Consider the following 26,048-nt stretch of genomic DNA (forward strand, 5'->3'; position numbering starts at 1 on the left):
ATTTGGTTAACAAGCACTCATAGCTCGTCTTAATCTTTTTTAATTTTTATCTGGGTTCCTTTACTTTCTTCTTTCATAAACTTCTTTCCTATGATGAAAAATATTCTAAAATTTTTAGTTTTTTACGATCGAAGAAAAACAAAGACTGCGGTCGAATAAGTTTTATAATTTATTATTTGAATTGTTCACTTATATTATTTTAGATCGATTGTTATTTATTATTTAAATTTAAGTAACAAAATCCATATTTTTTAAGAAAAAAAACCTTTTAGATATGAAACTATTTAAGCACCACAAGTTAATATTTATGATATGTTATTCAAGACTTTATTTAATATAAAAATAAGGAAATGTACAATAAGATATAAAATAAATAAATTGTGTTTTTAAATTAACTCATGTGATATTAATTGGAGTATCTTGTTATAATTTAACGTTAGTGCGGTAAATAGACAATAATTAATATAATTTTAATATTGATATTATTAACAAGTTAAAATACATAGTTCTTCGACTTTTAGAAAAATGGGATCAATAGCGAAATATTTAAATCTTCTGCGAATTCGGTAGTGAATTAGAGTTACGAATGTATTATTATTATAAATACAATAAATAGTACAACGTCTTAACATATTGCACAGATTTCAAAGATAAATACAACCGTATCTATCGAATCACAGCTAAAACTTCTAAGCGTAACACATTTTCTTTTCTTTATGGTTGTTGGTAAGGGGTGATTTACTACATATTGTATGTTATGCAGTAAAGAGTGATGTTATTTACATGATTTTCATGTCTTCACGCTTCGTATCAAATAACAATGGACCCTTCGAATATCATCTGATCAGATCAATTTGCGATTCGGCCGAATATTGGGATGATCTGCAATTAAGACTAAAACGTGACACTATTTTAAGGTGACATATTACTTTTATGTATTTGATTTTTTACATACAACTTACTGCATATTTTATTGTTCATCACAAGACCATCATTGAAAAAATATATATTATTTTTTTAATAATTTCTGGAATAGTATACTTGCAACAAGTTCCCTATAAAAAATTTTTATCCGAATATTTCCATTATTTCCCCGTGGCTTTCATGAAAATTCCGTGAAAATGATACATTCACGGAAAAAAACATGGAAATATAAAACACGGATCAACATTTTTTATAGGAACTTACAAATTATAGTTACCTTAATGCACAATAGTTGTAGCCCGCTTAGATCAATAAAAAAAATGATCACTCATAAAATACCACGCAGTTTCAAAAGAAAAATTCTTAACAACACCGGAACTCTAAAAAATTCTTCCGGAGAAGCATTCAAAGAAAATGTAATATTAACTAAATCAATAAATAGTTTGAACACGAGTGATGGCGATTAAATACCAAAGTTGAGATCTATAATGAAAATAATAAAATAAAATTGAAATAAACAACCATAATTGGTTCTGTATAACACTTCATGTAACAGAGGTGCTAGCGTTAGTATGTAATATATATACAGTAAGATATAAATAATAATTAACCGGATGTCTATTTTAGACCAGAATGAATTATTTATATTTATACAGGTTTTTATCTCTCTTATATACGAAACATATAATATCGCTTCATAATAGAAGGTTAGTATATAATTTCCTTTCAACATTAAAAATGGTATCAGGGAATTGTAATGATGAATAAGATGATCAATAATCTATCTTTCACACTTTCAAAGCTTTAGTTTTTACTATTTATAGTTTCACAATAAATCTATAATTCATGGGTTAGTGTTTTTCGCTACTCATTCATTTCCGTTGATTGCAGGTATATTTTGCAGAGGTCGAGTGGATGCTTATATTTTAGAAGGTTCAATAGACATAACGGCGGCTCTTTTGCTTTCTTTATAATTTTACATACGTTATAATTATACTTGTTATGGAAAAAGGGTAAATTTTAACTTCTTTTTAATCACGAGCACCTTTACAGCAGATCCTACCGAAGTAGCTGCTAATTTTCACTAATTATATAACTTTCAAAATTAAATTCGAATTAACTAAAAATCGAAGTATTATCTGAAGAAAAAAAGTCTCAATATTTTTTCTTTACCTAGAAATGTACACTACCCAGACAAAAGTAGCGGACCTCCTATTTTTATCAATTACTCAAAATTGTACATAATAATAATACTTGAAATTTTAATATGTGATGACATAGATATTAAGAAACATACGTTCAAAATTTCATAGTTCTAGCCTTTATACAACCATATTAATTAAAGATAATTTAAAAGGAAATATTAACACCTATCATATATATGTTATATAATAGTAAATTAAGAGTCTGTTACTGCCAGTTTATTTAGAATTGCACATAATAAAATACTTAAATTTTTATATTGTTTGAAAGCTCAGTTTAGGAGAATAAATATCATATGAATTTTTGTATTTTTATCTTTCAAATTAACAATTATCTAAAAAATAAAATGTTATTCATAATTTTTATTTTTTTTTAATTTATCGATCATCAGAAATTTTTAAATTTTTTTGAATTAATACAGCTGTATAAATGTTAAAAACATGAAAATTTGACCCTATGTTCTTTAAATTCTATATTATTACATGTTAAAATTTCAAGTATTGTTATTATATGTAATTTTAAGTAATTAATGAAAATAAAGGGTCCATTACATTTGTCTAAGTAATGTAACAGTCACCAAACTTCTTTTTTTAATTATTATAGTTGTATAAAAGCTAGAAGCGTGAAATTTAAAGTATATATTCTTCAGAATTTATGTTATCATATATAAAAAATTCAAGTATTATTAATATGTACAGTTTTGAGTAATTGAAAAAAATGTAAGGTCCGCTACTTTTGTCTGGGTAGTGTATTTAGTATATGAATTTCAACTTGCAAAGTATATAATGGTAGGGTAGGCTTTGATTATATAGTAACTAAAGCATAATAATATTAACGTTTAATTCTATGACCACAAATTTAACATAAAAATTATTTTATTTATCAATATATACAGGTCACGATACGATTTTACATACAATAAATATTGTATCGATTTCCGTTTGAAGCATTTCGCGGAAAATATCGAGAAGTCTATTACCATAGTGTTTTATATAAGCTAGCGAAGTGTATGATTGTTATACAGCGGCAAACCATAATAATGATGACTTCTTTGGTAAATGAAACAAAAAGTTTGATAAAATGAACATACGCAACACACGCAGTTTTGGGTTATTGAAGATTTTATATTTAGAAGCAGAAACATAAACGCCTTTCCAAAAAAAAAACAAGAAACCACGTGCCAATGAAAAGAACAACCATTTAGAACTCAATTAAAAACTATTTGACTTAATGGTTAAAAGTGGTCTAAATGACCTAAAAGTGGTCAAATGTTACCATCAACTACTTAGTTGATGGTTTAACAGTGGTCTAAATGACCCTAAAAGTGGTCAAATATCCATCAATTAAGTATACCAACTTACCATTAAACTTTTTTATTAGGTTACACAATTAACCCTGGCCAAATTATAATTCCGGCCGAAATTAAGCGCCAGCGGTTAGATTTAGCAACGCCCAAGCAAAATTACTGTAAAAAAAAAATGGATTTTTCGCCCATTAAATTGTTGCGGCACAGAATGATGATCGATTTTTTTTTTATGACGCATATCGATTAGCATCGATTTAATCGAAATCGAAAATCGGATCTTAGAATCGAATTATCGAATCTCGAGATTCGATTAAACGCGATCAATCGATTCTTAAATAAATCGGTTCTCATTTTGAGAATCGATTCCAATCACTAGAATAAGGTGTCTTTTACATACGATAATAAAATTTATTTTAACTAATTAAATGATAATAATTAAAGGCTTAGTTCTAATTCTGTTAAGTAAAATTACCTATTAATGGGTAATTTGGGGTTTATCGGACTTCTACCTCAATACAATGGTCTAATTGGTCTTATTGTTTTATCTAATAATTATTTTAGATTAAAATTATCGGAAAAAAAATGCGCCATTTTTGAAGAAGCCATTGGAATCAAAATCTTTTAAACCAATTAAAGAAAAAAAAATTGTTAATTAAAAATTTGGATAAAGAAGATCAAAAAAACCTTGCATTTTTAAAAGAATAAATAAGATTATCATAATGAACACACAAGTAAACAAGAAATGAAAGACAAAGACAAAATGGCCGACCAAATTAAAACGTTACTTTGTATTACTTTGCATAATAGCTTCACTTCACTAAGTAATACTTACTACTTGAATTCTATTACAAAAAAAGCTCATCATATTTTTTTTTGTAGTGTATATATATATTTTTTATGTATAAAAAAAGATAAGAAAATAATAAAATTTGATACAGAATTTTAACATGTATACTAAGTCTCAACCGTCATACAGGTCAAGATTAATACTTAAGCGGTGTAAATATACATAAGTATAGTACGTATTGTATGTAAGGTATGTAACTATAACCATTGTATTCAAGCCGCAGCAACAAAAAATATTGTTATCGAAAAGATCATGGGTATTATTTACGGCAAGATCTGTGGAAAGTCCCTAGGAATTCATGAGAATTTTTTTTGTTAGTTTCAAGTTTCAGTAAAATTTTGATATATGAAATAATTAAGACATTTTAATACGTACGAACACTGAAAAGTGATTTGGCGGTTATACAATTATTCTCGATACATCGTATTCTAACTATGATATCGTTTACTCGTTTTCTCTTCTTTTTAAATATGAGTTTATAGTAGTGCTTCGACCCGGATGAAAACCGTCATCCGGATTACACAAAAAAAAAATCCGGATTATATCCGGATTGACCCGGATTTTGAATCCGGATCAGATAATCCGGATAGAAACCGGAAACCGGATTGGATTTACAAATGATCGGCAATAATTCTGGCCAGAATTCATAACGCCGGCCAGAATTACAAATTGTGTAACATTAAATTTTCATGCCAGCCGATAAAAAATTTTTTGCCCGGTGGCTAAACTATTTTTCCGGTGTCACGTGATGTTAATTTCGGCCAGAATTACAAATTTGGCCAAAATTATCCAAGACCACGAAATTTACATAATTCCAATTTCATTAAATACTTTTCTTTAAAACAATTTCATATTATTTCAGCATTGTCTCAGACTATTGTTTAACATTTCTTTGTAAATTAACTAATTATGAAATTTTAAACAAGATATTTTTATATACAGCTAAAGATTACTATAAATAGATGTGTTGGGTTAGTAAGGTAATTTTTTAAGGATTTGTTTCTTCTTTCAAAAATTAAAGAATCATTTGAATCAAATTACATAACATTAGTTTTAATTTTTTAAAAAAGTTGTTATAATTATATAGTAAATTTATAATATTGAACAATTTTTCATTTTAAAACAATAATTATTATTTTGTTGTAACAAAAATAATATAAAGTTTTTTTTCTTTTGAACGTTTGAATGTGAAATCTAAAATTATTTGTTATTTGTTAATGTATAAATTTAAATAAACAAATCTGATACAAACTTCAATAAATAAATTATAATTGAAAAATCTTCTTAAACTTACTGTATTAAAAAGTTTAATAACAAATATAAATTTAATAAATTTTAATAAAAAAATTGGTATTAGGCGCAAAAATAATTAGCCATAATATCATTTAGATATAGATCTTTATGGATCAGCAAAATTATTATTAATAAAAAAAAAAATAATAAAAATTTCATCCGGATTCCGGGTCAAACCGGATATTTTTCATCCGGTTTATAATCCGGATGAAAACCGTGAAAATCCGGATATCCGAAAAAAAAAATCCGGATCAATCCGGATTGATCCGGATACGGGTCGAGGCACTAGTTTATAGTGAATAGAAAGCGGAAAATAGATTATTTAATCTAATCTGGCGTAATTGATTAAATGAGACTACTATCCGAAATCACAACCCGGCATGTGTAACTGATGGTAACTGACTACGTTCATCGTTTTTCTTGATTCTTGACATGACTCTTCATCTTTACCACTTTAACAAACTGTATTTCTATAAAATAGTCAAAATGACGTTAGAGTTATCAAAATAATACGAGTCTATTAATAATGTATTACTTTCGAATCGTGAGAAAAATCGGATGACCATGATCGATAAAAAAATAGAGTAAGATTTTTAAATAGACTCTTGAAGGCAATGTAACTTCGTTTTGAAATATAAAAATATTTTTTTTATTATTTTTTTATTATTTTTTATTTTAGACTTCGCGAGTCACTATTTTCGCGAGTTACTATATTTTTGCGAGTTACTATATTTGCGGAAAGTATTATATTTGCACAAGGCACTATATTTACGCAAGGCACTATAAGAAATATCAGAGTTGTTATCATGACTCATGAATCAATGGAGTCAAGACTAATCAATTTCATTGGCGTATCACGTAATTTATGTGAAAAAGCATTACTCACATATTATGTAAATATATCTCAAAAAAAAAACTATATAAATACCTTTACCTTTCCTAACTTTCCCTCATCTTGTTACTTTTCTACCTGGTTGCTTTTCTACTTACAACAAAAATAATTCATAATTCTTTTTTTTACAAAAATATTTCATTTATTTTTGCCCAATAATGAAGATTAAGTGTTCAAATGTTCCATTTTAATTGTGGTAAGTTGACGAAAAAAAAATGTTCTGATGATAGTTAGTTTATTACTTTTCTTTTTAGATATCATTTCTTCGCAACAGAAAGACTTCAAAGATATATTAGCAGATGCAAAATATTAAGGTATTATTTTATCATTAAAATGTTGTGAGGGTTTGAAAGGAAATATCCAAGTGCTTCTTATCAGGGCTTAGCATGTACTTGATAGAGTATGATCTAGATGGTGAATTTTAAAATCTCCTATTGAGGAGGAACACGATCTTTTCAATATATTTTAAAATCACCTGTTAATGAGGAACACAACCTTTTTAACAGTCTTTTTGACATCTTTTTCATGCCAATTATTTGTTTTTATTGAGGTCATTCATAGATTCAGAGAACTGGAAGCACATCGTGGCCACAGTTTGTTGTCTTAGCATATGGGGGACAGCTACTGTGAACGTCCTTCTTTGTTTCTAGGAATTTCCAGATGATTACAAATTTTTAAGTGCAAGGGTTTGCTGCATGAATAACAAAAATTAGTGACTGTAACTTGGTGCAAACCTTGATGAAAACTAACAGTTGTGCATGCATCGCTGAGATGCTGCGACCCTTTTGTTTTTCTGAAGGGCATCTTTATATATTTCAGACTAAGCAAAATGTTCTGTTACCATGCCAACCAAATCATTCATATTTTTTGGTTCAATAGTACGGTTTTCAAACTCTGTCTTTATTTAGATCAACTGCAAATGAATGACATACCATATCTTGCGTTTTCATAATGAATCATGACAACGCGATCACTTCGGACCGAATCTTAAAAATTCCTAATCACCAAGTGTGGCGAATCATTAGATACTTAATCGAAAACAATCAGCTCAAAGTGAATCTTCACAAAAGGCCTCGAAGTCCCTCCAATACTCATCGATGAATTTCGCCTTAAAATTTTGGAAATTGCAAAGTTTTATTCACTTTTGTTTATATAGTACGAATATAATTATTCTTTCTAAAAACTGGATTTTTTTAGTTCAAAAAAAATATTATCCTGTTTATTAAAATAAATTAATAATTTTATTAAAAATATTTTATCTCGTAAATCCTGTTATTAAAATACTGAAGAGTCACTTATCGAAGATTATTTAATCGAAAAAAAAAAAATTATCGAAAAAAATACTAAGGTATTAGACATATTTATATTATTTATGTTATTTCAACAACATCTTAATCATAATTCTTTTAACTAATCAGTCAAGTCGAATTACTAAGTTTATAAAATACTAATTCATAACAGGCAACAATATTTTTTTTCTTTAGTAATGTACGAACCGGCCCTTATTGACGGAAATTAGAATTTAATTTTTACTACAACTTTATATTTCTTTAAGCAATTTTTTATAAAATATGGCATAGCATAGGAAGCAAAGCATTTTTTTTTCAAATTACCGGTTGTTGTACTCTTCCTAATATGTCACGTGTCATATTGCAGAACCACGATTTTAGTTTTATATAAAAAAAATACATTTTGATGACTAACTTTCACAAAATACAGTACATAAACGTTTTGGTCGATTCATGTTGTCAATTGATTCGCATGCACGCGTAAATTTATTATTACTATTAAATGAATTTCTATAGTTGATTCGAAAAATAAAAATAAAAAAAAAATTTAAATAAACTTATATATATAAAAAAAATCTATCCCTAATATTATACGCTAATAAATCTATCCTTTCTTCTATTCCTTTTTTAATTGTTAACACCCAAATCAAAATAATTTTTTCCATTCGCCAAACCAATAAAATCATAAATAATAACACCACTAATTAATAATATACTAATACTAGCAGCAGAATAAGATATCATCATACTAAATTTTTTACTAGTACCAGGAAAAGCTTTAAAAGGTTTAACATAATTAAATAAACTATAAAATTCTTCATCATCAGTACTAGTACTTCTAGGTGTAGAAGGATGTGAAGGTATATAAGTTTTATCAACCTCATAAATTTCACCAGGTGAAAGAACATTAAGAACATTAATATTATTATTATTATCATCATCATTATTATTACTATTACTACTACTTATAGTACTTAAACTATCATTCTTTTTTGTATTCTTTTTTAATACAAAATCAGGTAATTCATCTATTGGTACCGCATCAGCTGACATATTACGATAAACTTTTGCTCGTTTTAATCTTTCTAATTGAGGATTTTCTAATTTTTGTTTTTCAAGTTTTTGTAAATGTCTTTCTAAATGTTTTTGAAATGCTGATTTTTCTTCTCCTTCTCCTTCTAGTGTTGAAGTATCAGGAGTTATAGAAGGTGGTGGTGGTAAAGAAATTATTGGTTCACGATTAAAATAATCTTTATTCTTATTCTTATTATCATCAATATTTTTATTTTGTTGTTTTTCATTTGATTCAGCTTCTTCTCTAGCTAATTCTAATGTTTGTAACATTTTAGCTTTCTTTTGACTTAGATGAAATAAACAAAATGGCAATAAAAAATTTGTTATACTAATAAATAATAAACTTGTCCAATTCGTAAATATATTTAACCAAAATCCTGTTTGAAACGGTAAAGCTACACACCAAGGTATAACCAATGAAATAAACGTTGCCATAGCTGTATTGATGGTAAAAAAAAAGGATGGATAAATTTAATTCGTTAAAAAAAATTTAATAATAAAAAAATAACACGTGTTCTTTCAATCAAGCGAAAACCACTCTACTTACAATAATTACATAATTCAGATCTAACCAAATTATATCGTAATACTATCGTATCAGCTGGTATACTTGCAAGTAAACCACCCAAAGGGAATAATAAAGTAGCAATATCAGTGAATATATTATGTATTTTAGAACTTCTTATTTCAGATATTAAATTTGAAGTAAGATCAAAATGAAATGCCATTGCTCCAAATAATCCTATAAGAATATATGTTAATGTTGTTATTCCTACTGATATCCAAATAACTTTTCTTATTGATACATCTTGATTCTAGATGAGAAAAAAAATGTAAGTATAAATTTAAATACAAATATTATATTTTATTATATACATACCAAGTCATTTACCATACTTGGAACAGTTATTATAAAAGCGTAATTGAATAATACAGTTCCTACTAATAAACTATGATCATTACCAATTAATGGAATTCTATTCGGACTTAATCCATTCATTATACAAGCTATTATCCATATAATAATAACAATTATTAACGAAATAAATGATAATATTTGTATTTTAACATTTTCTCCTAAATTACAAATTGCCATTGGTATTACGAGAATAAAAGTGATCTGAAAAAAAAAAATTGCATCAGTATTATAGTATTACTTTATGTAATTTTATAAAATAAAAAAATTCTTTTTTTTTTCTTACCATGAAACCACCCGTAACAAACATTAATCTATCTCCAAAAGGACTATTAAAATTATTTAAATTTTGTACACAAATCCATCCTTTATCAGGATATAAACCTATTCCACAAGTACTTCCAACGAATCTTACTAATATCGCATCAAATGCTTGTGATGTTAATGCTATCGTTGCAATTATCATTGATTCAACTGATAAAAATAATATTAAATATGAAATTATTCTTAGTATTTTGTTATCAATTAATATGCTAAATAAACTTATATACTCTATTTTTTTCTAGAAATTAAAAAATGGAATTAAAAAATTATTTAAGTAAATTACTAAAAAAAAAAAGATTCATGTCAAAAAATCTCAAACCTGAAATTTTTCATTGCCTGGTATCGAACTTAATGCTTCTACAAGTAATAGTGCTGATGAACACGCTAACATCACCGCTACGCTAAACATTATTAATGGTCTACAAAAAAAAAGTATGTTATAACTAGTGTTAGTAATAAAGTTATTTAATTTAATTGTTTATCACTTTATCACTTAATCACTTTATCTTACGTTATCAATCCTGCCGTTTCAAACAATATTGGGACTATAAGAAATAATAATTTAGTTTTTTGTTGCATTTATCGCGTGAAAATATTCAACCATGAAATCATGTGACTCACTCGTAACTAATCCCGGACCTATCATCTCTGATACTAGAAGTGATAACGCTCCTAAGAAAGTAATTCCACTTTGACCACAAACCATTGTAAAAAATATATATATATTTCCTGTCTAGAATTTCGGTATTTTAATTAATTTGTATATTCGCATTTGAATCTTTAGTTAGACCAAATTAAATGCGAGATATCACAGTAAAATGTTTTGATAATTAAATTCCAGAAAATAAAATTTTTTTTTCAAAAAAAAAACCGAAAATAAACCGAAAAAAAAAAGATCCAGCTTTTTTAAAATAATAATTTTTTTTTTAAACGCTAAATATGATTGTACCCATAAAAGAAAACCAAAAACAATCAATCCCTATATCTCGTTAACCATACATGCTTCGCCATTCCACTTTAATATCTCCGTATTTTTTTTCATATCAAAATATACATTTATATGAATTTTTATGTGGCTATGTTTTCTTTTTTCATCGAGATGAGGGAAGATGAGGCTTTTTTTTAATATTAACCTTTCACAAAGTTTTAACTATCAATTACATGAATTATATTGTAAGAAATATATTTTATGGCTTATACTTCCGTTGAAGAACAAAAAGGGCTCATGAGTGTGTGGCTTAGACGCTTCGGCTATTATGATCTATGTGATCTAACTAGATTTCCTTATTTCTATTCAGATCGATCATTAAAAAACTATAAACATAAATAAATTTCTTGTATTTCATCTTGTTAATAATTTCTTAATTTAATATATTATTTAAATTAATTATTTATTTACTTACTGAATTGAGAATAGGCTAATAATATACTTTAATATATTATGTTCTTTACAATATAGATAGTTCTAAATATAAATCTTGGATAAGTTATTTGTTCTTTAAATTAATTACAAATTTTAAATTAATTAATACGTTAAGTATTAAATGTATTACAAATCATGGAACCCCAGCAAATAAATTTATATTGGTCACATGACTCTACGACAATCCTCAATGAAGTTACACAACAATGAAAACTTTCGTAGTTAAGAATTAAGAATCCATAAAAAGAACATACTCTCTTCAAGAATAAATAATGATTCACTTAAAAACATTTTATAAGTGATGGAACACTAAAAGCATTAACAGAAAATGTTAAGTTATGACCAAAGATAAAACTTTTTAATTAATAATTCAAAACAGAAAGAATTTGTGAAAATTGTAAACCAAGAAGAATGTTAAGCTACATTATATTGTGAATATTGTGTTCGAAATTATTTAAAAGCAAATTTTTCAAATTGGACATCTGGAAATAATAATATTGATAATTTAAAACAAAATTGTCAAATGGAAACGAACGCTATCAAATAAGATAGTTGAATAGATCCCATATAATAATTTACAAAATATTGATATCTAACAAAAAGAGGATTCTCTGAAATTTATACAGCAGATTGGATTGATGGAAGATAACAAAGAATAGGATTCTAAAGAACAACAATTAAAAAGATTTGGAATTTATAAAGTAATACTTAAAAGATTAGAAAATGTTGAAAGTGCAATTGAATCTGGGTTGAAGAGACCTGTAATCAAAATTAATTAGAAAGTTAATGGTCAAGTATTGTCCTCATGAGATCCACCGAATGGAAATTACATCTTCATAATATAATTAACTTACTAGAATTATTCGTGAAATAAATAATTCATGCACTTCTCGTTCAATTCATAACTTTAGCATTTTGGAAATACTTTATTAGCGCGGAAACCTTCTTTATATAGAACCTAAAGTTAACATAAACAATATAACCATCAAAAATAGATAAAATTAATATTATTATCTATCAAACAGATTATAAACAAGCGATATTCATATCTAACTGAACAAAGGAAATATTTCAAACGCCAAGAGTATATTTTTTGACAATTTTTGATTCTCCCATAGAATTTTTTGTTAAAAAAAAAGAAAGAAATACCTATTATGGTCTTAAATGGTCTCATGGTCTTATGGTCTCCTTTGGCCTTTTCGTTAAAAGACAAAAAAGACAAGAAAAAAAATTTTATATAATCCGCCGCATCTACCCTTTTTAAACATTTTTGCAACAAAACATAACGTAATCTCCCATAAAATAAATCGTAACCTGCTCCAAAAAAATCAATGATCAACGGATTTTCATTTTACACAAATGACACAAGAAAAAAATTTTTATTAAAACGGTGGCAACACGTTATACGTTTACATTATTTTTTCCCCAAATTCCCAAATTCGGTGTTAAATCATAATTCGACTATTATTGGCTCTGTATTACTAATTATTAATAGTTTACAAATATTTAAAAAAAGGTATTTTTGCAAAAAGTTCTTTAATAATAATATAGTTGTTGTATTCATGTAAACCTGCTTTTTTAAGTGCGTTGTTTGACAAACGGGATTTCTTTTTAACTTTAATATCTATCATGATTTTTTTTCCGATTTTTTTTTTATATTTAAAAACTATGAGCAAAAAGCCTCCGGAAATTTATTCTCATCCCTTGTTTTTTTTCAAACTTTTTGTTTTTTTTCCTCTTTTTCTTAAAAAAAAAATATATATATATTATAATATTTATTCGTAAAAGGTTATTATACGCAAAAATTTATTATTTTTTCGTTTTTTTTATTACTTTGCCCTTTTTTCTAGTAATATAAATTTTATTTTTTTAATGCGACTGCATGTACGAGAGAACTAAAATGATTAAAATAAATAAAATTATAGTTTGTGTAGCATATTCTTGGCTCAATGGTCTAGTAGTATGATTCTCCGTTCGGGTCGGAGAGGTCCCGGGTTCAATTCCCGGTTGAGCCCGGTTTATATAAATTTTTTTTTGTAAAATGCAGGAAACCTGCAATTTTACGCAGATCGTCTCTCTATTTTATTAAAATATGAATTTTATAATTTAATTCAATGTAAACGGTTAATTAAATCTTAAAAAAATATCAAATCAAAAATAAAAATAAAAATAATTAATTGATTTATTGATTTATTGATTTATTGATACATATATACAATTTAAATAATCATCAAATTAGATTCACTATTTTTAGATTTTTTTTTTTAAAAAAAAACAAATTTTTTAACGATCTTTTGTGTAAAAAAAATTTCCCAAAATTTTACGTAAAAAAAAAAAATATTTTGATTTTCCTTTGAGTTGCATTTTTCTTTGTAATTTGTATCTTATACTCGGTTTAAAAAAAAATCTATGTTATAAATAAGATAATTGATTAAATGATTTTAAATAAGAAATATACCGAATTTTTACTGATTTATGATATTTATTAATTTTTATTAATAATATTTATTATACGATTTACATATTTACCAGATTTACTGAATAAATTTTATGATTAGTTCCCCATATAAAAAATGTTGTACAAAGTTCATTGAATTCCATATATGTGGTTTCACAATTTCTTATCATGATTTTATTTTTTTTTTTGTCACCAAATCAATATGTATATAAAATTAAAAGATGTATTGGGAATAAATTATCAAAAAAACAGGTTTTTTTTTTTATATTCGATTTTATACTATGATAAAAAAGTGATTGAATGACTCCTCTTTTATACATATATGTATTTTTTTTTATGTGTATCTTAAAAAACCGGATTTTGAGGTATTGCTTTTAGTATTGCGGTTAAAATGATCTAACCGAAATTCCGAGATACCTTTAAAATTTCCGAAAATTTTCGGAAATTTTATTATGTATTAAACAAATTTGTATTCATTTTCTTATAGTTAATCCGTATCATTTGTTTATTGGTGAAAAATTTCTTTCCAAATGTAGAATGATGCATTGTCACAATAGGTTAATTTATTATAATATAACCCAAAAACATGTATAAATAAAAAAAAAAATCTCAAATTTTTTTATGCGTAAAAAGTACCGTTTTGCTTAAAAAAAAATTTTTTTTTTCTCTCCGTTTTTTTTATAACTTACCGTTTAATCTTAAATATACCAAACTTTATTTCTTTAAATAACTATTTTTTATTTTTTAAACACGAACAAAAGATGGTATACTTTTTTAACAAGGGTTCAAATAAAAAAAGAAAGAAAATATATAAATTTAAATATGAAGATACAACATTGCATAATGAATTTTATGGATACTTAAATCCATCGCAAACTTATTCTATTATATCTTTAAAGAGATTTGTAGACCATGGATTAGATTGTAACAGATATCGTTTTGGTAAAGTAACAAATAGTAATCAACTAAGAAATAATAAATTTTCAAATATTGCCGGCGTTTGTGATTTAACAATTTTATTCGAGAATTCTGCTAGTGGGCTAAATAATATTAGAATTAATGGTTCTACCACTACTCCTCCGGGTAATGGTAAAAAGGTTGAAAAGAAAATACATAATGTTTTAGTATTGAAAGAATCTGATGTGGAATTTAGATTAGGAAATGATTTTATTTCAGACACTAATGCTGTGATCGAACCTAAACCAAGAAGTAATTATAATAATAGAAAATATACTCATCAACTGAGATTTAAAGATGGTGTTATCGTGGATTTAGAAAAAGTCGACAATTGTAAGTCTCTAGTCCCTTATACGAGCGATCTTTTTTTTTTTTTATAAAAAATTTCAATTATTAAGCTTCTATCCTTTTTTTTTAAAAAAAAAGTACATGATTTTGACGAAGAAGAGGAAAATGTAAGCAGCGATGAAGATGATTTTGATGAAAACGATGACTATAATGATGAGAATAGTATCGCGTCAGATACATCAAATGGATGTTCAAAACACAAACTTCATAATAAAGTGATCAAGTACAAATTTTTCAATAATTTTTTGATAAAATTGAATAATCACGTAGGATTCTGGAATTTTATGATTATTATTACTCTGTTATTCATAATTTTTACCGTTTCGTATTGTTCTCATAAGGTAAATTGATTTTTTTTTAATTAAAAAAAAAAAAAGATTTTATTCATTTTACTAATATATTCGTTTAAATCAGACTCATTCATTAGTTGAGGAATTGGTTATTCCACCTTGTACGTATAAATTTAAATTCTTTATTGTAATATTTTAGTTTCTCAGATATCATCTTTTTTTCTTTTTAAAAAAAAAAATCTAATTTACTTCCGTAAAATTTATCATAAAGATAATAATCAATTTACTAAGCCAGGTATAGACGATAAACTTGAGGATTATGTAAGAAAATTAAAAGCTACCACATCATTTCTTGAATTATTTGATCTCGATAAACGGCAAAATCCTAAAACACCTAGAATACAAAAAGCATCGTCATCAGCATCATCAGCATCATCAGCATCAACAACACCATCATTATCATCACAACAAAAAGAAGAAGGAGATAGAGTAGAAGGTGAAGAAGAGTTATACACAAATTTAGTAAAATATACTGAAAGTTTAGATAATACAAAAAGGACATTATTAGATATGTATAATCAAGAAGTAACTTATGCTTTCATATTTCAACAAAATGTTGAAAATTTAGCAAAATATTTATCTTTAAAAAAGAGAAGAAATATTTTACGGATGATACCACTTATAGGAGGTGATGAATATTTTCCATTGACGGAAAATTTTAAAGGGTTAGTTAATAATGTTGATAATATTATTAATAATACTCTATCAGTAATGGATGAAATGAATACATTACAAGTTTATTGTGAAAGAATCATAAAACAAGTAGAAAAGTTGAAAGATGAATTAAAATCATTTATAGTTAATGGTAAATCATTAACTGCTTGGTTAAAAACTTTAATAACGAAATTTACGAAAAAGGTTGATAATTTAGGTGAAATTGATTCTGAAACTGCTTTAAAATGTCAAAAATTATTTATTGCTTTAGATAATGATTTACGTGAATTATTAGATCTTTTCAAAGATTTAAGAATTAATATAACGTCTCATTTATCTAGTTTATTTGAATTTTCAGAACATTTTAAATTTACGGAAAGATTAACTGATTTAGAAATCAACATTATTAAAAAACATTTAGTAAATTTACAAAACAATCGTAGAATTATTTTTAGTGAAGTTATTAATATCTTGAAAGATGATAAAGATGAAGATATTTGTCCAGCACCCTCCCCAATCTTTCCGTTAGTCCTTCCGTCCAATAGTCAGTTAGCATTGCAAAATTTATGAGGTGGTTGTTATGATGGTGTATCAATTAAAAAAAAAAAAAATTAATCAAAAAAAAAAATTAATAAACAAAAAAAATTGAATATCAAATTTATTTCTTTATTTATTTTTATTTATTGTAACTGAATAACACAATTTTAATATACATATGACTACGCTAATTTTTGATGTTGGTCTTGGACTTTCAGATTCAGCAACTCCATCGGCCAAACCAATTCATATACTGAGGTATCATGATGTTATAAATTTTTTTTTGATTTTCATGTATGTATGCGCACTGAATTTTCATCTTAATCAACAGGCATTAGATGTCATAGCTAGAAACTATAATGCCATCATAATTATTATTAAAAAAATTTGATCTCCAAGATACGTTTCTTGAAGGTTATGTAAAACAAAGTATCAATATTCACCTATTTTAAGATGGCACCTTTACTAAAGATTAAAAAAAATTCAGAAATTCAGAAATTCAGATATCTTAAAAAATAACGGATCAAATCGACGAATAATTAATTATCTACAGGATAAATAAAAATGATTGGCTGATTTTTTTGTCATTTTGAGACTATCAAGTATCAACCAACAAATCGTCATTATCGACCTAAAATTTTTTTTTTTTTTTGTCATATATCAAAATCTTTTTTTCTTCCTTAAGCAATATAAATAATGACAATGACACCGGAACAAACACAATTATATCGTTCAAAATTAGAACAAGTAATAATTAATACTTCAGAAACTATAAAAACTTGGAAAAATTATGAACGAGATTATAAATCCTTAAAAGATACTTTGAGTGAATTAGATCATGAAACCGAACATAAAGTTATGGTGAGTTTTAAACGTAAAAAAAAAATCCTTTTTTCTCTTTAATTAATGTAAATAAATAATTACAATTTTTATTATTAGGTACCAATTGGTAAATTAGCATTCATGCCAGGAAAATTAATCCATACTAATGAAATTTTGGCGATGCTTGGTGATAATTGGTTTGTAGAACGATCAACAAAACAATCCATTGGAATAGTAGAAAGAAGAATGGATAGTAAGTGATCAATAATAGAAAAAAAAATAAAAATCGATTTCTTCGATTGTCATTTATCAAGAATTTTTTTTTAGATGTGAATCACCTATATTATAATTATTATAATTAGTGGTGAGCAAAACTATCAATGATTTGGAATTACAACTTGAAAATCAACGAACAAAAATTGGATTGTCTTCAAATATTTTGGATCTTTCAGGTTTACAGGAATCAAAGGTATATAAGAAAATGATCTTTTTATATAATTATATATATATATATTTTTTTTTAAAAAAAAATGAAGGTTAATTTTTTATATTGGACATAGTTTAACGAAGAAGGATTACCTTTTGTGGATATTATGGAAGAATATAATTCTGATGATGAAAAGAAAGATAAACAACAAGTTAAAGAGAAAAAAGCTGTTAAAGGTAAAATATATGATATATTATTCTATTTTACACGTTAAATAAATATGATTTATCAATTTATATTTCTAAGATCTCGGCAAAGATACTCCTAAAAGTAGTGAAGATCGATTTGGATATTTGGATGAGTTAATTAAAGAGGAAGAGGAGGAATTAAGACGAGAAAATTTTTTGGGATCAGATGAAGATGATTATGAAGAAGAATTAGAGGAGGAGGAGGAGGAAGAAGATGAAGAATATTGGGATGATGAAGTTGAGGAAGATGACGAAATATATTCTGAAGAAGAATATGAAGAGGAGGAGGTGACAGTGGAGGAGAGAGTAAAAGAAAAATCAACAGTTAAACATAATAAAAAAGTTACATTCGCTAATCAATCTTCAAAAGCACAAGAAATTCGATCACCAGCTGATATTTACGCGCATATGCTAAAGAAAGCAAAACAAAATGAGCAATCAACAGACGTGGAAAAAATTACGCCGGAAGACATAGATTTCATTTCACCTTTAAATAAACCTGAAGAAAGAAAAAAGCCTACATCATTGTTCAAATCAGGAAGGCGATCTAATTTATTATATACTCCACAAGAAACACGTAAACCTACACCTTCAACTGTTTCCATTGGAAGTGTAAAAGAGAATATTATTACAAAAAATTCTCAACGCATTACAAATTCACCAGTCAAATCAACTGTTGTGGAAAAAGAGGTTCGTTCTGAAGACGTTGATGTGGAAGCATTAGAAGATGAGATTTGGATGAAAGAGGTTATTTAAAATTTGAGATGCATGTTTTAATATATTGAATTTATATTATATATTCATATATATACATATTATTTTTTTTTTAGATAAGTTCGGAATATCATCAAAAACGGTTACAGTTTATAGCTCAAGAAGGTGGATTAACTTCCATACTTGAACCAAAACAATTTAAAGATGTAAGTATGACGTTTTAAAATATTTTTTTTTTTGTAATTTTGAAATAATTAATTGACCCGACTTTTGTTTTAGACCGTGGAAGATTCTGAAGATCTTATTGCTGAAGATAGTAAATCAACTTCGCAACCAATAATAGAAGAGAAACCTAAAAAAATTTCCAAATTTAAAGCTGCCAGGTTACAAGGAAAATTTGAATAATTTTGAATTTCTATACATATTTTCTTTATATGCTGTTCCTTAATACTAAGAGAGGCGGAAATATATTGTCTTTTTACAAATTGTAATTTTTAATAAAATTAAATGGTTAATGTTTACTTGCTATTTTTTTTATTGGTCATTTTATAAACAATATAACAATCTGAGAACTCTTTATTTTGTGCATTCAATGTGTTCAGGGCATTTTGCACTTATCATTCTTAATAAAAATGGCTCCTACAAGTATTAAATGACAAGTTAGAAATGTTTCCTAACTTATAAAGTAAATATGTGTACTGCACATGAGCATAATGAATTCTTTTGCCTCAATACTGATGTAAAAATAGTTTGGTTTTTATGTACACCACAAAATTTAAAAATTTTAATACATTACGTAATGGACACAATAGCCACGAAGAAATATTAACTATAAAATACTGATCTAATACAGATAAAAAAAGTAGAAAATAATGGTCTTCAAACATTTTTGAGGTTCGGGAATCACAGCGGCATATTTTGCTGATTCATCTCCGACGTTAGTCTCACTACGAAGGATCCACGATCAACAAGTTCGAATTTAGGGTCGATTATGGTTGAAGTAATGTATTACTGAATGAATTATAGAATCAGCTATTGGACCAACCGGACTTATTAGAATGCCGTTGTATTCTCTTCTAGATAACGTTCTATACGCGTATGTTCGACGATCTGTTCTATTCCTATGAGCGGCTTGAACGCATGCTTAAAATAAAGCAATTAATTAATATAAATGCAATGAATCAAATGAAAAATCAAGTTAAATAATAAATAATTACGTTCTATTAGCCATTTCCACAGTTCTTGGAATTTATAATCTTGCATATTTCATAACAATAATAAAAGTTATATATTTATAATATTAGATCATCGGATAATTATTCTCTGTCCTTTAAATCTAATTTTGTATATATTACAAAATATTTCTATTTTTTATAAATATTTAAAAAATTAAATAATTTCGGAAACTGTTTCGTCTATCGATATCCGCCTCAACATGTTCTTGAAGAACTTTATCGTAAGTTTTTACTAATTAGGCCACCAATGCTTTTATTGTCTCCTCCTTACTTTGATCGAAAAAAGAATCTTCCATTTTCAGCAAATTGACCTCCGAAGTAATCTTGAGATTATCTTCTAAATTTACGTTATTAGGTAGGCCAATTCTAAGAATTATCTCTGAGCTCTTCAACAAATTCTTCTTTTGTTGAAGAATTACTCAATTTGTTTAATAAAAATTGTACATATAATTCAAATTTTGTAAATTTGATCGGGTTCATCTTAAAAGGTTGATCTAGAAATTGTCTTTGCATTGGAGAGTAATGCAAAAAAAGAGTTGTAAGTATGACTGACTTTAAACAATCCTCTTTTCTTTTACCCCACGTGTTTATGTTCACGTCAAGGACATTTGTATGAACTATCCATATTCAAGATTCCTATAAACTGTTCTTGAACAAATTAAAAATATAGTTCATCCACCTACTTGAGACCACTTCTTTAGCATTAGGATATTTGTGCATTATCAAGTTCTTTATTTCCTCCCATTGATTATAAGTATTAACATACAATTTCAAAGTGTTCTGATTTGGCCTGTACCACCAGCCGAACAAGTCGATTTTTTGGTAACATTCCATTATGACAGTAATAGAATATTAATCCTATCCAAAATGTTGTTCATCATCAGATGATGCTAATGTATTATCACCTAGTAAATTGAATAGATTTAATAGATGTAAAATGTAATGTCGATAATTATCAAGTCTGGAAATTATCACTTACTTTGCTTTGATTGTTTGCTGTATGTTTTAACATATTTAGAAGCAGCGAAAGTCATCTGATGTCCATTAATCCCAAAAAATAACGCATCCGGCTTTTCCAATAGAGGTTGAAGCATAATTTTAAAGCATTTGTGGTAAACTTTATGCTGCAAATTTCGAAATTTTCGGTACTTCTAATACCGGTGTAACAGCTTCTTTTTATCTTTTGAGTGGTATCTAAAAAATAAATGATCAAAGGTTTATTAACATATCTAATGAATAATAAATATATATGGATAATTACCTTCTATTGGTGTTGGAGTTTGCGAAGATTAAATATTTCCACAAAACCATACACCTTCGCATATAAACAGATCAAAATATTAAGGCTATATGTTCACTTATTGGTTTCCAACTTCCGCTTTGCGGCAATTGTGGCATCACTGGCATACTCCTACTAAGATGACAGAAGGGATACGTTAGTCTTCTATCAGCTATATGCTTTCGACACATATACGGATCACATATTTAACGAAGGGGGACAATCTCACCTATAGGGGATACCATCAAAGCTATGTGCTCAGTTACATCAGCCGATTTTTCAGTTTCTGTGCTGGTTACCTCTAAGAATAGTCGTACACATTGATTGCCCGGATCCCCTCATCATCCGCTTCACTAAGTTCGGGAGAATGATAGTCTCTATTTGCTAATACCTTTAATAATTCACGCTTTTCATAAATCATAACGCGTTCGCCATTATTCACGTACAGCACAAGGATGAGGCGATGGCGTTGGATACTCTTTGTGCCCTGGAAGTGGGGGAGAACAAGCAGCAAGATATGAAGAAGAGATAACCGAGCAGACAACTACTTTCATAACTTCTCATCCACTGCAGATGCCGCCGTACTGAAAGATTCCCGAAATTCATAAACCAAAGTGTGATTTTTTTTTTTCATTCTAATAAAAAAAGGACAATTGACAGTTATATTAATATTGTGACAGAAAGGAAACAAATTCTGGTAAGGCAAAGCACCAAGAACCGCAGCTCACTGCACTCTCCAATTACCATTGAAGGTGTTTTATCGCACCCCATCCAATCATCCAAAGAGATATATCATTTTAGCTCCGTCCACTTCAAAACTGACTTATTGAGGAGGAAAAGATACTTAACTTTAATTAAGGTGAATGATTTGCTAAACATGTTCTCACCCAATTCATTATTATTGTTTGGTTACAAGAAAGTCGGGAGTGTTTCTCAGCAGGAAATACCTGTATTGTTGGCGGTAAAGCAGGAAACTTAACAAGTGCCATTCACAGTTAAGTATAAAAAGTTAGTTCTACTTACGATTTCTACTGAGATTTCTACTGAGATTTCTAGCGAGAAAGAAAAACTTATAAGTACCAGGGAAGAGATAACTTCAAAACAAAGCGCGCAAAGACTTACCTTCCAATACTGTAGCCACAATTTCCAAAGGATTTTATTATATTTTGTTTTACATAACTAGCTAACAATCTACAGGTAACTATCTAAGATAAGAACATGGAGTAGAGAGAAAATATGAAACTGATAGGTTACCCTATAGAGATAATTAGATAATTACCAAGAACTTCAAACAATTTGACTCCATTCATGGTTACACGAGATTTATCACGAGATTTTTTTTATACATTTAAAATTGTAAAAACTAAAAACCTTATTTTGTTACAAAAACAATCAACAATACAATAAAGCAGTTAAAGCAGTTAAAGCAGTTATTATTATATCATGTTAAAAATAAAAAATGGTTTTCACGTTGATTAACCGTTTTATCCCGATCAAATCTATGTAATGTGCGGAAATGTGTGGAAACGTGCGGAAAATAGCAAAAAATGTGCGGAATGTGCGGAATGTGCGAAATTAAATTACATAACAGTACACAAAAATTTTTGGTCATGTGCGGAGCATATGCGCGCACATTCCGCAACTAGAAAATGAGATTATTTTATTTATTGTTTTACATACAAAACATAGCCGTATGACTATACAATAACCTATTTAAAATGGTGGAAGTTATTGCCAACTTAATCAGACCAAGGCCTAATATAACAATGTAGCTATGGAGAAGCTTGGCTCTGAAAATATTATTGTTAAACACAGATATGTGATTAGAACAAATCTTTGTGAAAAATCAATGGGATCATATTTATTTTAATTTTGACCAAAAAAAAATAATTTGCATATTGTAATACTAAGTACTAAATAGCTTAGAAAGAAAAGAGGAAATAATTGTATGTAATAAATTGAAATTGGTAAAAGAGAATTAACGACAAAACGAGAATAAATTACAATATGGGGGGAAAAAAATAAAGGAATGTAGTTAAATCATAATTAAAACTTAATTTGAATGATTTTTTTTTTGTTAAACTTATAATAAAGTTGTCACAAACGCGTTAATTTTTTATACTATATAGTCAAAAAAAAGCATAAAATTTTAAGACTAATTGATTATTTAGTAAATAAAAAATTCAATCAATGATTATTCTCCACTATAGAAGTTTTATCCTCACGTTCTGGACGAATGTCTTGCATAATTTTATATCTATCCAAAGGCTGATCGGCAAGATTAGATTCTTTTGACGTTACATTATCATTCTTTCTCATGGATAAAATAGTATTAATATCGTGAGTGTAAGAATTATGAGAATTTCTAAACGCGTTAAATTGATCGATTGATACTTCATTGTGTGGTATATGTGGAATATACATATTAGGGTGTTGAGAATGTTGGTAATGAATGTGAGACGATTCATTAGGAGGCATATAATGAAATGGAGGATCAATCATAGCATAAGTATATTGAGCAGGGAAAGTTGTCTGAAAATTTTCAAAAGTTGTAAACGAGTTTGTTTGTAACGCAAAAGAGATTGAAGGACGTGATTCTTGTTGCATAAATGAATTTGATCTTGAAGGAGAAGTCCAAATTGGAGAAGTTGGTGAACATGAGAGAGAAATCATAGGACTCATTAAATTACCAGGATTAATTTGAGGTTTTGTATGACGTTGTTTCCTATTAGGTTTATAAACATATCCAGGATTGATATACCCATGTTCAATTTTTGCGGTATTTGCAAGTTTTGTAAATAACTCAATAACCTCAGGAGTACACTTTTTCCAAGCTTCACTCGCAAGACAAGAAACAGTTGGAACTTGAAATTTTAAATTACAGATAGCCGCTTGAAAAATAGAACGAAAAATAAAAAACTTATTTGGTGGACGAGCCGGTTTATCAGGTTGAGTTTTTGCCTTTTTGAAGAAAAATCTATCACGAATTTCCTGAATAGTTGGTACAGGAAATTCGAATTGAACACCGTCGTCCAATTTCACGACTACGAAGTCATGTTTTCCTCGTAAATCGAGAAACGTCTCAACAACTTTACCATTAACTTTCGATCTATGTTGAGACATTACTGCACAAGAGAAGAAAATATATAATTTTTTTTTTTTTGAAGAAAAAATAACGATATGAATATTTATTTATTTCTCGAAAAAAAACATTTTTTTTTTTAATGAGATAAGAGAAAAACACGTTAATTTATAATTAAAAAAAAAGTTCCCGAATCTTCTTATTTTTAGAAAAATTAGCTATTGATGTACGAAAAAAAGTAAATCTCCCTTATTTGATACTATTTTGATATATCAATAACAATCCTTTTTTGCATGAAAAAATTCGTTCTTCAATGAAATTTCAAACAATAGCATTGTAAGAAAGTTATTTATTTCTATAAAAAGGAAATAAAAAAAGTAAACCATTCGAATATACAAAGATTTCAGAAATTATCCGTCACATAATATTGCAACTGCGGTGATCACCTGAATGTAATCGAGTTCATGACTTATAAATAACGCATATTATTGGTTAAATATCACGTGAACATTGAATTATGTTAACGACTCTAGGAAGTTTGATGAAAACGTTAGTTTAAACTAATTTAAGCGGAGTTTTAAAGTCACGTGAATATTCTTTGACTTTTTCACATGCCATGATTGTCATCGTCATACTTTTTCATTAACCAATTTCGTACTCATTGATGCAATTTAATTATATTAGTATAAATGAGCAAGATTTTAACTTTATTTATCTATTTAATAATTTGTTTGGTATATTATTTATCTGTTATATTATCCGTTATATTATTTGTTACAAATTTTTAATACGAATAATAATAAAATCCGAGTTATTAAATATTACTACAAATTACGAATTATTCATTTTTAATTACCATCAAAAATTTTGTTTTGAAAGGATAATGAAAATCATTTGAAATCGCAAATGTGAACGAATTGGAGGATAAATGGATTTCTATTCGTCAATTCGGATTTCGGATAGTCCGTTGATTGACAATGTATAACACAAATTGATTAAATTAATTATTTTGCAATATAAACAATGGAGAATAATATTATAAAGATTATAACAAAAAAGGGTTCAATTATATGAAAAGAACTTAATTTATTCCTAAATAAAAAACAAAAAACAAAAAAAAATAATGATGACGATCCGAATATTGTATAAGATAAAACAGTGAATAGATTGAAACGAATGAAAAATAAACAAATAATTGGATTCAATTACGAGATCATTTCCTGTAAACTCGATTAGTGGTAAAAATTCAATTAAATCGACATTTTGCGTCAAAATTTATTATACTGCGCCGAAATTTATTATTCTGCGCCATCTTACCAAAATAAGGTTAAATTTTTTTGTTGTCAGTAAATTATTAAACCATATAATTAATAATGATGTAACGAATCAATGTATGAATTTGTATGAATTTGACTTTGTAACACGTTACATTTAATACTAATTTAA

At 27.1% G+C, this 26,048-nt stretch overlaps 6 protein-coding genes across 6 annotated transcripts; 2 read left to right on the plus strand and 4 right to left on the minus strand.

Annotated features, from left to right (window-relative positions):
* Positions 1-8,204: 8,204 nt before the first annotated feature.
* Positions 8,205-11,094, minus strand: OCT59_026048 (uncharacterized protein). Its single transcript, XM_066142904.1, has 7 exons — positions 10,690-11,094; positions 10,580-10,613; positions 10,388-10,487; positions 10,031-10,306; positions 9,709-9,948; positions 9,376-9,643; positions 8,205-9,265 (listed from the first exon to the last, which is right to left on the minus strand). Exons 1-7 carry the CDS (start codon positions 10,772-10,774, stop codon positions 8,382-8,384), a joined length of 1,887 nt encoding a protein of 628 aa, XP_065992476.1. The 5' UTR covers positions 10,775-11,094; the 3' UTR covers positions 8,205-8,381.
* A 3,482-nt stretch (positions 11,095-14,576) lies between these two features.
* On the plus strand, positions 14,577-16,855 carry OCT59_026049 (uncharacterized protein). Its single transcript, XM_025316249.2, has 4 exons — positions 14,577-15,239; positions 15,333-15,595; positions 15,669-15,705; positions 15,816-16,855. Exons 1-4 carry the CDS (start codon positions 14,711-14,713, stop codon positions 16,826-16,828), a joined length of 1,842 nt encoding a protein of 613 aa, XP_025180940.1. The 5' UTR covers positions 14,577-14,710; the 3' UTR covers positions 16,829-16,855.
* A 636-nt stretch (positions 16,856-17,491) lies between these two features.
* On the plus strand, positions 17,492-19,411 carry OCT59_026050 (uncharacterized protein; the record flags this gene model as incomplete). The annotated part of the gene is made up of 7 exons (XM_025325483.1): positions 17,492-17,656; positions 17,735-17,870; positions 17,980-18,086; positions 18,178-18,280; positions 18,351-19,039; positions 19,123-19,212; positions 19,286-19,411. The coding sequence occupies 7 exons, from the start codon at positions 17,492-17,494 to the stop codon at positions 19,409-19,411; spliced, it is 1,416 nt and encodes a 471-aa protein (XP_025180939.1).
* Positions 19,412-19,582: 171 nt separating this feature from the next.
* Positions 19,583-20,269, minus strand: OCT59_026051 (uncharacterized protein; the record flags this gene model as incomplete). Its single annotated transcript, XM_066142905.1, has 4 exons — positions 19,583-19,645; positions 19,803-19,835; positions 20,019-20,149; positions 20,224-20,269. The coding sequence occupies 4 exons, from the start codon at positions 20,267-20,269 to the stop codon at positions 19,583-19,585; spliced, it is 273 nt and encodes a 90-aa protein (XP_065992477.1).
* Positions 20,270-21,573: 1,304 nt separating this feature from the next.
* OCT59_026052 (uncharacterized protein) lies at positions 21,574-22,074 on the minus strand (the record flags this gene model as incomplete). The annotated part of the gene is made up of 4 exons (XM_066142906.1): positions 21,574-21,655; positions 21,750-21,770; positions 21,838-21,911; positions 21,967-22,074. 4 exons carry the CDS (start codon positions 22,072-22,074, stop codon positions 21,574-21,576), a joined length of 285 nt encoding a protein of 94 aa, XP_065992478.1.
* Positions 22,075-23,707: 1,633 nt separating this feature from the next.
* On the minus strand, positions 23,708-24,643 carry OCT59_026053 (uncharacterized protein; the record flags this gene model as incomplete). The annotated part of the gene is made up of 1 exon (XM_025330265.1): positions 23,708-24,643. One exon carries the CDS (start codon positions 24,641-24,643, stop codon positions 23,708-23,710), a length of 936 nt encoding a protein of 311 aa, XP_025180937.1.
* Between the last annotated feature and the right edge of the window lie 1,405 nt (positions 24,644-26,048).

Source organism: Rhizophagus irregularis, chromosome 6, assembly GCF_026210795.1.
Source record: "Rhizophagus irregularis chromosome 6, complete sequence".
Lineage (NCBI taxonomy): Eukaryota > Fungi > Glomeromycota > Glomeromycetes > Glomerales > Glomeraceae > Rhizophagus > Rhizophagus irregularis.